The sequence below is a fragment of the Giraffa tippelskirchi genome, chromosome 9 (assembly GCF_054371585.1).
Source record: "Giraffa tippelskirchi isolate mGirTip1 chromosome 9, T2T-mGirTip1v1.2.pri, whole genome shotgun sequence".
NCBI classification, from domain to species: Eukaryota; Metazoa; Chordata; class Mammalia; order Artiodactyla; family Giraffidae; genus Giraffa; species Giraffa tippelskirchi.
The window spans coordinates 110,513,355-110,527,010 of record NC_137283.1 but is presented as its reverse complement, the minus strand read 5'-3'; the positions used below and the strand labels follow the sequence as shown (position 1 = coordinate 110,527,010).

The 13,656-nt window shown below is 37.2% G+C and overlaps 1 protein-coding gene across 45 annotated transcripts in view; it reads right to left on the bottom strand.

The window, feature by feature from the left end:
* The window catches only part of ATG5 (autophagy related 5), a 183,036-nt gene that overhangs the window by 125,324 nt on the left and 44,056 nt on the right, over positions 1-13,656 (bottom strand). For all 45 annotated transcript variants that reach the window (XR_014064494.1, XR_014064493.1, XR_014064491.1 and 42 more), the window contains exon 5: positions 10,628-10,790. Coding sequence is in view for 39 of the 45 variants with exons in the window: in XM_081526933.1 (XP_081383059.1) it covers positions 10,628-10,790 (163 nt within the window). In the remaining 6 variants the exon portion in view is untranslated. The remainder of the gene's footprint in view (positions 1-10,627; positions 10,791-13,656) is intronic.

Genomic DNA, 13,656 nt, shown 5'->3' with positions numbered 1-13,656 from the left:
CACCAAGTTTTATTATTGATTATGTTTACTGCCAAGTATACTCAAAGAACTATAACAGGCTATAATCCAAATTATTACCAAATTTATTTATTCATTCAGATCATGTAACTCCCAAGAGCAACCTTTCTCCAGAAGCCAAGTAAAGTATCTTTATGGTTTTATATTAAAACACAAATGCATAAACTCTTTAGATTTCCATCATTATTTCTAATTACAGAAAGCAGAATACCAAAAGATTGATGTAAAACACGTACTATAGTAAAATGCTTGTTTGTTCCACAGTAAAACTTGATTGAATGCTAAAGCAGGTTATAAATTTTCTCTAAGCAAATTCTTGAAGCCACACACACAGTTTCAGACTGAACTTATTAACCTTACTGTATTGCAGACAAAACAATAATGGAAATGACTAACTCAGCTGCATGCAGAAAAAAAAAGCAAACCACAGTTAGTGGCTAAAAGAATTGTCAAACACCGGGAACACATGGGATTGCTCTGTATTCACTGTCTTGATTCCATGGGACATTAACTGTCCTATCCTTCAAGATGAAATAATAAAGAGGGTACTCTTTATTATTATTACATGGTGAAAGTAAATAAAAGTGAAATTAGATGCTGCTGCATGTGATCCAAATCTAACAATATTAAGCCTTCTTCATCTACTGACACACACTCACAATACTATCGACAATTCTATCAACATCTAACTCAACGCATCTCGACATGAATGTCTCAGAGACATTTCAAACTTTTATCTTCAAAGCTGACCTTCTCAATTTGGCTTTGCTCCTCATCCCAAACCTATTCTTTAACTAGTTATTTCATATCATGGTATTAAGTACCACTACCCATCCAGCTGCCCAGGTCGGAACTCAGGAATGATTCCTTTCTTTCAACCTAACCTTGAAACTGTATACAAGCCCCTGTGTCCCCATCCTTTGAAGTAAAAGGCTTTTGTTTTAGTCTTCCAGGCCTCACTTGAGTCTCTAAAGCCTGACTCAAGAGTTAATGATTAGGAAATGTGAAGATGTGGAAACAAAGAATAATAGTTGTTGGGCTGGGAAACTGTTTAGACCATAAATCCACCACATAGTAGAATCACCCAACTCAGTTCCCTGAAAGATGGAAACATTCCTAAGTTGTTTTTATTGGAAGAAAACCCCAACCATATTAAAACTGCTGACTGCAAGAATATAGATCCTAGACCGGTTAGAAACAGAAGGCTGACAATGCTTGCAGCTTCACCTCGATGTCAACCAATCTGAGAACTGTGCACAAGCCAATCATGCTCCTTGCAGCCCCCTCCCTCACACTGCCTTAAAAACCTATTCCCTGAAAGTCATCAGCGAGTCTGGGTCTCTTGAGCCTGAGCTGCCCATTCTCCTTGCTCTGGTGCCCTGCAGTAAATGCTGTACTTTCCTGCACCACAACCTGGCTGTCTGTAGACTGGCTTTACTGAGTGCAGGGCAGCAGACCCAAGATTGGTTTGGTAACAACTTTACTATCCAGTCTAACAACAGAGTCTGTCAAGCCTTGCTCCAAAATAAACCCCAGATTTATTGATGCTTCTCCATCTCGATCATCATGACCCTAAAGACCACCATCACCTGATACCTGGACCTACCACTACAGACTCTCCCCTTCCACTCCTGGCTCCCTCTATTTCACTGACCATTCAGTAGCTAGAATGCTCTTCTATCATATTCTGTATCTCATCACTCTCCTGCTTAAAAATCCTCCTACGGCTTCCCACTGCACTTAGTATAGAAATTCTTCTCCCTGACTTAAAAGGCCCTATATCATCTAGCTTTTTCCCATCTCTCTAAGCTCATCTCATGGCACTGGCAAAGACACAATGGTCTTCTTTCTATTCCTTAAAATGTACCAAATTCCTTTTTGCCTCGTGTTTTTGAAATATGCCATTCCTCAATTTGACTAGTTTCCTCTCATCCTGAAGACGTGAGCTTAAACACCATCTCCTCAAACAGGTATTCTACAACTATCTTAATAAAAACAGGCCCAATTTCTAATTATCTCTATTCTCAGCACTTTGTTTATTGCTTTCAAAACAGTATAAGATCACTGCCAAAAGGATGCTTTCTGTCACACAGGACTCATGGGAAGAACTAAATAGAAAAGTGACATTTTGCTACACAGAATTTTTTTTAATGATGAGACTACATGATAGATCGGTCTCACAAGAGGAGAAATCTGACAAGCACACTAGAGGAGAATGGTATCCCAGGGGAAAACACTTGAGTTATTTCTCACTTTTGGTGAAAGCTACAAATAGGATTGTTCTTCAATAGTACCTAGCACTTTACCCCACCTAAAGGCCCTGCTGTTCCTTCTGCCTAGGAAGGTATTAGTCACCCCAGATAAAAGCATGGTCCTGCTTCAGATCTTCATTTAATGTCATCCAACCAGTGATACCTTCTGTGACCACCGATTAAAAATAGCAATGCCCTCTCCCAACACAGAATGTTCTCTCTTTGCATGCTTTTTCTCCCATAGCACTCATCATCATAAGGCGTATAATGAATTTTACTTTTATATATACTTATTATCTACCTCCCCCACTATAATGTAAGTTGCATAAGGGCAGGAAATGCAGTCTATTTGGTTCACTACTTTATCTTCAGTATGGATTCAATAATTACCTGTTCAATGAATTAATATTAAAATGACACCCATAAAAGATGAACCAAGTTATAGCACGAATGTGACGGTATTTTTTTAATGTGTTGATTTGACCAGCCACGGATGCCCAGACTAAACATTTCTGAGTGTGACTGTGAGGGTGTTTTGTGCTGAGATTAGCATACATGAGTATGTGGCATCTCAGTAGACGGCCCATGGCAATGTGGACATCATCCCATCAGTTGAGAACATGAACAGAACAAAAGGTAAGGCACAGGAAACAGGAACCTGCCCCCCCTTTTTTCTGCCCCATATCTTGAACTGAGACATCTCATCTTTTCCTACCATTAGACTAGGATTTATACCAGTAGGATCCTTGGTTCTCAAGCTTCAGACTTGGACTGAATTACACCATTGACTTTTTTGAGTCTTCAGCTTGCAGAAGGCAGACTGGGACTTCTAAGCCTCCAAAATCACGTAAGTCAATTCCTCATAATAAACCTCGCATGTGTGTGTGTTCATTCTATTTCTCTGCAGAATCCTAATAAAAGGGATATGTACAAAGAGTGGTAGGGGGCTTCCCTGGTGGCTCAGTGTAATGAATCCGTCTGCCGAGGCAGGAGACATTGAGTTTGGTCCCTAATCCAGGAAGATCCCACATGTCATGGAACAGCTAAGCCCCTGCACCACAACTACTGAGCCTGTGCTCTAGAGCCCGGGAGTCACAACTACTGAGACCATGTGCTGCAACTACTGAAGCCCACATGTCCTAGAGCCCGTGCTCCACAACAAGAGAAGCCACCACAATGAGAAGCCTGAGCATCGCTACCAGAGAGCAGCCCCCCTGTCGCCAAAACTAGAGAAAAGCCCACATGGCACCAAGACCCAGCAAAGCCAAAAATAAATAAATGAAATGGAGGCTAAATACTAACAACAGATGAGATTCTGTATGAGAAATTACATCTGTGACACCTAAGGCACATTGAAAAAAGAAGAAGAGTGTAGGAAGGTTAACAATAAGGACGAGATGAAGCTTATTTAAAAAAAAAAAAAGAGGAAAAAGAAAACAAGCTTCGTAAACCATGCACGGCAAAGGAACGCAAGGAGAACACTATTGGGAAAGACAGTACCGTATTAAGAGATGACAGAGAGCTCAACCATCCAGCTTCTCTTTAGTTTCAACATTTTCTTCAACAACAGAGTGATTTTCAAAGAAGAAATGTGTGTAACTAAAATTAAAATGATGCTTCAAAAAACTCAGACCTAACAGCAGGTACTCTGCTTTAAAAATTAATGCAAGCCTTCAGATAAAGGAAAATTACTTCAGTGGACACGAAAAGAACTTAAAGATAGGATTACAAAACCAATGCCAACAATCTTGTGAAACAATGGAAAATAAGAGAGGTGCCTGAGGTCAGCAGACAGACAAATGTTTCAACCTAAAAATATGAATGGATTTTATCAACTGGTAACCGGGACATCAATCTTTAGCAAAGTTTTATAATGTTTTTGAGCATTCAGAAAACAGCAGTTAGCAGAAACCAGCATAAATTTTAAAATATGAGTAGCATCAAAGTGACTTAAAAAGCATAGAAAGTGACTTCTTTTTATGACGGTATTTAAGGGACTGGGTATCAAAAAAATGACTTATCTTGATCACCATGCTCTTGTCAGAATAGCCTTCTTAAGCGCTTCCAGAATTTATTAAGCTCTTTTCTGCTCTTCAGCCTAACGCATATCATTCTCCATGCCGGGAACACTTTCATCACAACCACTCCGCTCCCTATCCTTTCCTCTACAGCCCAAACCATAAATGTAATAATTATTTAAAGGCTGTCTGTTTAATGTCCGCCTCCCCCACCTGACTGCAAACTCTGAGGGGAGGAATCACGGCTCTTGTACTTAGCCCAGTGGCCCCTATGGCCAGCACAGCGCCTGGCACATGGTGGATTCTTGTAATGGGCTAATCCTTACTACCAGGATCTGGGCATAACCCTCCTGTACAGAGAGCTGTTTCTAAGACTTGATTAAATATCAAAGTATAAAGTCTGTGAAGAATATAAATCTGTGAGCAATCTTAGTGGCACTAATCCAATTTCTATAAACTCAAAAGTGGAGGAGGGGTGAGAATAGATGAAACAAGACTGACCATATACTAATAACTGCTGAGGCTGGGTGATGGATATGTGGACACTCATCACACTATTTTCTCCGCTTTTATTTATACAAAATGATCCCAGTGTTCTTATGATTGAGTAAAAAAAAAAAATCTGAGTTTTTCTAAAGAAAGGAAGCTTACCAAATAGTGACCTTTCATTAAGACAAAAGGTTCAAGAAGAGTACTTATGCTTCCTATTGACAGTTCCACTTAGGAATCTCCTTCCACACCATTTACACATTGGAACAGCACTGACACTAAGATAATAGCACAGAAAGGAAGCTTCAAGATAGAGACTTAAGTCCAAAAATCTCTTTGTCTTTCTGTTTTAGTAGTCTTTCTATGATACCCCATTTATTTCTAGAAAATTATCTACTGCCTTTTACCTAACTCCTGCTTAAAAGGGCCAAGGAGGAAAGGAGAGGTAAAGTGAGAAAGAGGGAAAGAGAAATGATAAACAAGTTATTCTTCCAGGAAATCCTCTGGAAATATCTAATCATCAGAATTCAAGTGTAAGTGATTACCACTTGGCAGTCATGAGTTTGAGTATTGTGAGGTATAACCACCTCGACATTTATAAGGAAATTCCAGTTTAGAGAGAAGAGTGATCTGCTATGGGCACAGAACTAATAGCAGATAAGCAAAGAAAGACCAGGCCCAATGGTCCTTCTTGGACCAATAGATTCTCAGTCCAATACTTAGCCTCAGTCCAGCTGACAAAAACCAAGCAATGCAAACACAACCCAACTGTCTCTATCGTATAAGCCTGCTAGAATCATTGTTTGTTTTACATCACCTAACAAGCAAAAGTATTTTCAAAATGCTACAACTTATCATAAAATTCACCTCTGGTTAATCACTATTTTCTGTTAAAAATCAGTTTTAAGTCAAAATGGTACATTACCAAATAATTCCCCTAAAACATAACTTAGCTCAAAGGATTAACCATACTTTATAAACAATGTAAATTTTCAATAATTAGCAGTCAAAACTTGCATTTATTTGAAGGTCTATGGAACTTTTTTGATGTCATCTTTTCTTTTTTAGTATACCCAGAAAGTCAAAGCTAAAAACTGCCATATATTATGTTAAAAATATTTTTTAGAGATTTCCTCAAATCTCTAGCTTATAAGAACCTTCTGACATTTAATAGAAAATAGCCTGCAAACATAGTGACAAGTGCCTCATAAATAATAAAAATGCTACTTTCTTTTCTTTTTTTGTGGTCATTACCCTTGTTTCAAGGAGAGGTTAGATACTCTTATAACTAAAATGAAAACCAGTAAAAAACACTGAAAGGCACAGTATGTCTTAAATGAGTTTTCTTGGTTTCAAAAGCTTGTCTTATTTCTCTTTCACAGAGACCTGAAAAATTAAAATTAGCATTCGAAAGTATTCAAAAATTGTTTAAATTGTTTAGTTGCTATGTTTTACAGGTGCAGTTCTGAATGAAATAAATTTACCATCTGCTTTGTCTCAGTTCTGCCAATTTACAATTACACTAACCAACAGGTGAAACATCTTTGCCCTAACAAATTTATAAGACTTTCTTTTGGATGGAAAAATTCTTAAATATAAAAGTCCACTTCCATATTAAAATTGTTACAGGTACTTTCTCTTTTTTATACTAATATTAATCTATTTATGAAAAGCTGTTAACATTTCCTTGCTGTACTAGATAGGATTAAAATAAAGGTGTCAGTCAATATTTATTTTGTCCATTCTATGCCTAAAGGTATACTTGGTACTGGGGATACAGAAAATGCATGATACACTCTAACCAAGGGAAAGTTATATTCTAGCAGAATACATAAACCATAACTATACCAGAGTGTGAAACATGAGAGCAAAAATGCAGATGAATGGACAAGGAGCCACGACAGCATGAAAATATAAATGGTTCTGCCTCCACCTGGCTGTAAGTTTCATCAAAACAGGATCCATGTCTGCTCTGTCACTGCTGGCTGATCACCAGCTCCTAGCACAGTGTCAGGTACATGATAGATGTTCAAAAGATACTTTGGCTAAAAAACAATGAAAGAGGCAAGATTTCATGTAGAGGGTGACAACAGAGAGGAGCATTAAAACATTAACTAAAAAATTAAATAGACTCAAAGGAAGGAAAAGGTTATTTCAGGCAGAAGGAATAGAATGAACTACTACACCTACCTTTCACCAATTTACCTTAATGCAGGCAACAGTCAACATTTTACACCAAAATATATTTTCTACAAACAACCTTTACCCAGCTGAAGATTTCCTAAATGTATATTTCAATTTTAAAACGTTGAGTTTCCACAGGACTCCACATGTAGGATTTGGAGTGTGTAAACTCAATCATTACCAGTACCAATAAAACCAAACATAATAGCTACAAAAATAATTTATAGCTAAAAAAGGAATAAAGTATATTTTAACCACATACCATTTTAAGTTGGAGTTTATGAAACTCAATTTGAAAATTACTTTAATAAAAGTGAAATGAGTAAAAATAACTTTAAAACAGTCACACAACCAAGAGAGACTATATAAGCTAAGACAAAAATAGGAAAAAAGTAATTTTATGCCAAAAAATTGCAATGAAGGCAGTTATTAGACTAAATCTGATACGTTTATACCAAGTTCTGAAAGTGTGACATGATGAGTCATGCTTTGCATGCATGCGAGCTAAGTCACTTCAGTCATGTCCAACTCTTTGCAACCCTGTGGACTGTAGCACGCCAGGCTCCTCAGTCCATGGGATTCTCCAGGCAAGAGTACTGAAATACTGGAGGGGTTGCCATGCCCTGCTCCAGGGCATCTTCCTGACCCAGGGATCGAACCCACATCTCTAATGTCTTCTGCTTTGGCAGGCGACTCCTTTACCACTAGTGCCACCTGGGAAGTCATGCTTTAGATCAGTAATAAATAAAAGCTATTGGTTTAATAACCTGTAGGCTCACAAATGTTTTCTAAAAGAGTTAGAGAGTAAATACTGTAAGTTGTGGGCCACATGGTCTCTTCCAAAAACTATTGACTCAGCAGCTGTAGCATGAAAGTAGCCATAAACAATACTTAAATGAACTAGGGTGGCAGGGGTCTAATAAAGCTTTATTTACAAAAACAGGTGGCTGGCTCGTGACCAGGTTTGCCAACCCCTGTTCTAGAGTTTCCAAAGTGACTTCTCAGTATTTTATCAGGCTTTCAAACTCTTTCACATAAACTATATTAGTGCTTCATAAAATCTTCTAAAGACACATAAGAAAACAAAGCAGATATTCTTTTGTTTTACAGATTAAAAAACTGAAGCTAAAAAGGATTAAGTGACTTGCCCTAAGGAGCTGCCAGAAGAACTGAGACTAAAAACCACTCCTTTGTTGTTTTCACAACTCTTACCTGTCATCTTCTGTACCCAATTCTGCAATGCCCCAACTGAAACAGTTCAATCATTTTTAGAATCTTCTGCAGAATCCCTGGGCTCTCTACAGCTGACTCATCATCCTCATGATAGATTTCAAGAACATCTATTTAAAAGTCTATCTAAATTATATACTTAAATTCCGAAGCCAAATTACTCTCAGACCCCTTCTCTCTTTAGGATATTTCTGTCTTATTCCATTTAAGTAATCTTCTTATTCACAAGCCTCCTGAAACGTCACTTCATCTACAAACAGCCAGTCAGGAAAAAGAAAAAGTTCTCCTTCTTAAGGGGTTGTAAACTCTTTTGATCACTTAATAAGAGTACGTGTACTCAGCAGTACAAATGAGGTAAAAGGCCTGGAGCCTTCCTTTTGCAAAGCTTACAACCTAACTGATACATACGAGAGGCACAAATACGAAACTAAGGAGCAACTCCATGTAACTTGGATCAAATATAAGAAATCTGAAATAAATGAGAAAATTTATAGGACACGTCATAAAATGTATACCTTTTGTACTACAGAAGTCAAAGACAATGCCCTGTATTTTTCATAATGAAAGTTTAATAAATACTAAATAACTACAGACATCTCTTTGAAATGGTAATTATGCAGTACAAAAGATAAAACTGTATCATATTTTTTAATTAATTTTTTTAGGGAAGTAAGAGAGGTTTCTCTTATTCTAGCTGTTGCCATGAAAGAGCAGCTTTCTTATTGTACCAACTCCTTTTCCAAAAACAACTATCAAAGATGGGCAAAATATAGACAGTCCTTGCTCTGCACAGTAGTACAGAACTGGAAAAGTGATCATGCAAAATGAAACCATGCAAAGTGATCCCAATAGTTAATGAGAAAATTTACGACGGTCTATGATCTTTTAGAAAACTGTCAAAACATTAAAAACTATGATGGTTATCAAGGCACAGGAAAATGAAAAAAGTAAATAAAACTAATATTTATTTAGTATGCTGTTATTTATAGTGCACTAATTAAAACATTAGGAACATGGAGAACCAAAGGACTTTATTTGAAAAACTTTTAAGCACAATTTAAACAGTGCTTGCTTTCTTGACATATAAATTACAAACAAGCATCTTTCCTGAACCTTGGCAAACTGTCTACTCCTTTCTAAGTTTTGATCAACTTCAAACATGTTACTTGCACTTTCAAGGTCAGAAATATCCCTGTTCCTTCATTTTTTTTTTTTTGTTTCTCTGTAATTTTATTTGTGAATTTTTAAATTTGTTAATTACCTCATTTTTTTTATTTTAAATTAGTTTATTTATCTATTTTTTAACTTTACAATATTGTATTTGTTTTGCCATCCCTGTTCCTTTAATGAGATATTTTTCCCAGCATCATTCCCTCTGGGATAACTTCATCCTTTTCATCACAACCACTTCACTCACGTGTGTAGAAGAGTTTGCCTTTATTGAGTTCCTATGGCTGCATATCTGAAGCCCCTCGATCTGGTAGTGTCAAGAGTCTCACAGTTATATCTTCTATAATTCCACTGCATTTTATTCAAATTTCACTTCCAGCACTATCACTTTTTGTTTCTTTGCTACATTTTCATCTTTCTTGGCTAACTCCCCCTTTCAATAATCCAGTTTTACAAATATTACATGAGTTTATCAATGGATACAAGGAAGCAACAATGCTTTGCGGTCTGTGAGTGAATAACATAACAGCTGCATAAGGACAACTGACTGACAGATGCTGAAAGGAGTGACATGATTGGTCACTGATTATGATGTGTATCTGCTGTCACATAATTACTGAAGAACTTGCGTTATTTAACTAAAGCATGTTAACTGAAATTCATGCAGATTTGACCCATGCAAAGTGAGAACTGCCTGTACACACAACTGTGTGAAGACACTGGAGGGCAATCAATGCAGGCAAGGTTAAGGAACTATGGTCTCTAAGAGACAGAGAAGACAGCAGTTAAGGTGCAGACTGCCCTCAGCTTTTCCCCTGAGCGTATTTCCTAAATCCCAGCCAGGAGAGGGAGAATCTGAGCATAAAGCAAGACTTACTATTCTGAGAAAGCAGAGACTAGAGTCTGTGCCCCTACGCAAGTGTAGGTATTTTGGTACATTCAGAGGGTATTCAGCTGCCGTTCCAGAAAGATCATGACTATAAGTAAGGGCACTTTTTCCAGAAGCTAAAGACAGGAAGTTTATCCTGTCTTATGTCATGAGCAAAGCAATCTGTCTAATGCTAGGAAATTCAGGAAGAGCGGAAGCTAGAACAGTACAAGGTAGGTAAGGGCTGACCAAAGGTAGCTTTTTTGTGAAATTTTGTGCACAGAGGCTGCAATTTAAACTTGTACCACCAATCCTAAGATGTACCAACTACTCACAGGATTACAATTACTTCATACTTCATAAAGTGGTATTGTGAAATTAAACATTGCTATATTTACCATTTTGTAAACCCATCCAGAGTTGCTTGTGATCTTTTTTCTGCATTTCATTGATTACTTGACTTTTGTGCTTTAAAGCATCAGCTTCTTTCACACAAGACATAAAATGAGCTTCAATTACATCCTTAGATGGACAGTGTAGAAGGTCCTTTTCTGGAAAACTCTACCAAAAGAAAAAAATACACATATTAAACAGGTATGCACATTACAAAATTAGCTCCTCAAAGAACTGTTATCTCCCACAATTTTTCAGTATTTTAAGCAAACCACCTCATACCTTCACAATAGAGATTTGACATAACTCCAAATATTTTAAAAGTTAACTTAAAAATCTTTGGCTATCTGGCATATTCTTTTTCTAATCCCTGTGTAATATGGTATGAATTTACACAACTTGAAAAAAGATATGAAAGAGCAATTTTAAAAATATTGGGATGGCCAAAAAGTTGGTTCAGCTTACCTGCCCTGAACGAACTTTTTGGCCAACCCAATAACTTTTTGACTGACCTTACTGAGTACTAGCAAGAATGAGGATGGAAAAGTAAAATGGTACAACCACTTTGGAAAACAGTCTGGTAGTTTCTTTAAAAAAGTAAACAAACATTTATCATCTGATATTCTACAATTAGTATTTACTTAAGAGCAATAAAAGCATGTGTCCACACAAAGAATTATATATGAATGTTCATAGCAGCTTTATTTGTAGCAGTAAGAACACAGGAAACAACCTAAATGTCAACAGGTAAACAAATATATAAACTGCGGTATAAACTTATCAAAGTGTGCACTTTTAACATGTATAATTTGTTTTACGTCAATTAGAGCTTAACAAAGCTGTTAAAATGTAAGGTCAAATAGCTAAATTTACATTCTTTACCTTCACTGAATCTTTTAGGAAGCTGAGGCAACGATCACTGGACAAATAAGCATTTATGTAAATGAGATGACTAATGCACTTTTCATCAAAAAAAGAAAGATATTTGGAGAAGGCAATGGCACCCCACTCCAGGACTCTTGCCTGGAAAATCTCATGGACAGAGGAGCCTAGTAGGCTGCAGTCCATGGGGTCGCACAGAGTCGGACACAACTGAAGCGACTTAGCAGCAGCAGCAGCAGCAGCAGCAGCAGTAGTATGTGACACTGTACTAAGACTTTTAATATGGATTATATAATTTTCATAACAACTCTTGAGATAAACATTACTGTTATTGCTATTTTACAGATTAAAAATATATATAAATAAAGCTCTGGGAGTAAACAATTGCACAGTTTGCACGTGGTGGAGCTAGGATTAGTCTGACTCAACTTTCCAGCTTTTAAACCACTATGCAATACCACTTCCTCCCTAAGACCTAAATATGTATTTAATGATTATATTCAAACATTATCGTACCAAAAAAAGATATTGTTCTATAAGTCCTTTAATAAAAATTGAGTCAAATATTAATGGTAGAAAATAGCATTTAGTTACAGCCTACTCATGCTATTGTATTAACAGATAACACTCAATTACCTAAGTCACAGATAGCTCCCTAAAGGACAAGGAAATTTACCACAGATGCCTTCCTACCAAAAGAAAAGGCACTTGATTACCTACGGCTATATCCTACATCACATTTTTAAAATACAAATAATCAGTCACATCTCCCTCTATTCTCATCGAGTTCAGGCCCACAGCTTCTGTTGAGTAAAACATGAGCCACTATATAACTACCCATTAGAGCAGAAGGAAACAGCTGAGACCACCAAATTGTCTCTCTCAGGTACAAAGGGACTCCAGATTCACGGTGCTCTTGAACGACAAGCCCATGAAGAATTATGATGGATGCTTTCAGACACAGGCACACAAAGGCAGAGAAGAGGAGAAAACAAAACTTCATAACAGTGAGAAGATAAAAGAATATGAGTGACAGACAAAACTAAAAGATGAGAGCAATATGGGTAACAGAGAGAGTGTCCATGCCTTAATCAACTTTGAAGTCAGCTATATTTGCTTTCCATCAGCTAGATTGAAGGGATTTATCTTGGCTTCTGGACCAGGACAAAGAATTGAGTGCATATCATATCAATTCTATTACAGTCAAATGAACTAGCATTATGATAATTATTGCTATTTAAAAAAATTTTAGCTTTGTTATACTTGATCTATAAAATTAGATGGGCTTTATTCAGATATTATACAGTTCACTGTGCTGCTAATTATCCACTCTGGTTATGAATGTGTGGCAGAAAATATAAAAGTTCATACTCCAAAAAAAGACTGTTTTCATGTAGTTTGAATTATGACCTGAAAAGTTCAAGAGTTAGTCGCTCAGTTGTGTCCAGCTCTTTGCGACCCCATGGGCTATAGCTCGCCCAGTTCCTCTGTCCATGAAATTCTCCAAGCAAGAATACTGGAGTAGGTTGTCATTTCCTCCTCCAGGGGATCTTCCCGACCCAGGGGTTGAACCCAGGTCTCCTGCATTACAGGCAGATTCTTTACCATTTGAGCCACCAGGAGAAGACCTAGTTGAACTCAAAAACTGTTAGAATTTCGTAAAATTGTATGCAAGCTGATTATGAAAAAAAAAAAAAAAGCAGTTAGGATCTCTCAAACCACCAGTTTGAGCAATCAGGAGGAAAAAAAAAAAAAATCCCACCATTTTTTATTGCTACATCAGCACAGGCTGCTAATTCCTTCAATGGCTCTTATAACCAGAATGGTACTGAGGTTTTGCTTTTCCCAGACTTCCATTGCTTTGCAGGTTTCTAGAGGTGGCAAGAATACACAGAACAACTATACAAAAAAGATCTTCAAGACACAGATAATCACGATGGTGTGATCACTCACCTAGAGCCAGACATCCTGGAATGTGAAGTCAAGTGGACCTTAGGAAGCATCACTACGAACAAAGCTAGTGGAGGTGATAGAATTCCAGTTGAGCTATTTCAAAGCCTGAAAGATGATGCTGTGAAAGTGCTGCACTCAATATGCCAGCAAATTTGGAAAACTCAGCAGTGGCCACAGGACTGGAAAAGGTCAGTTTTCA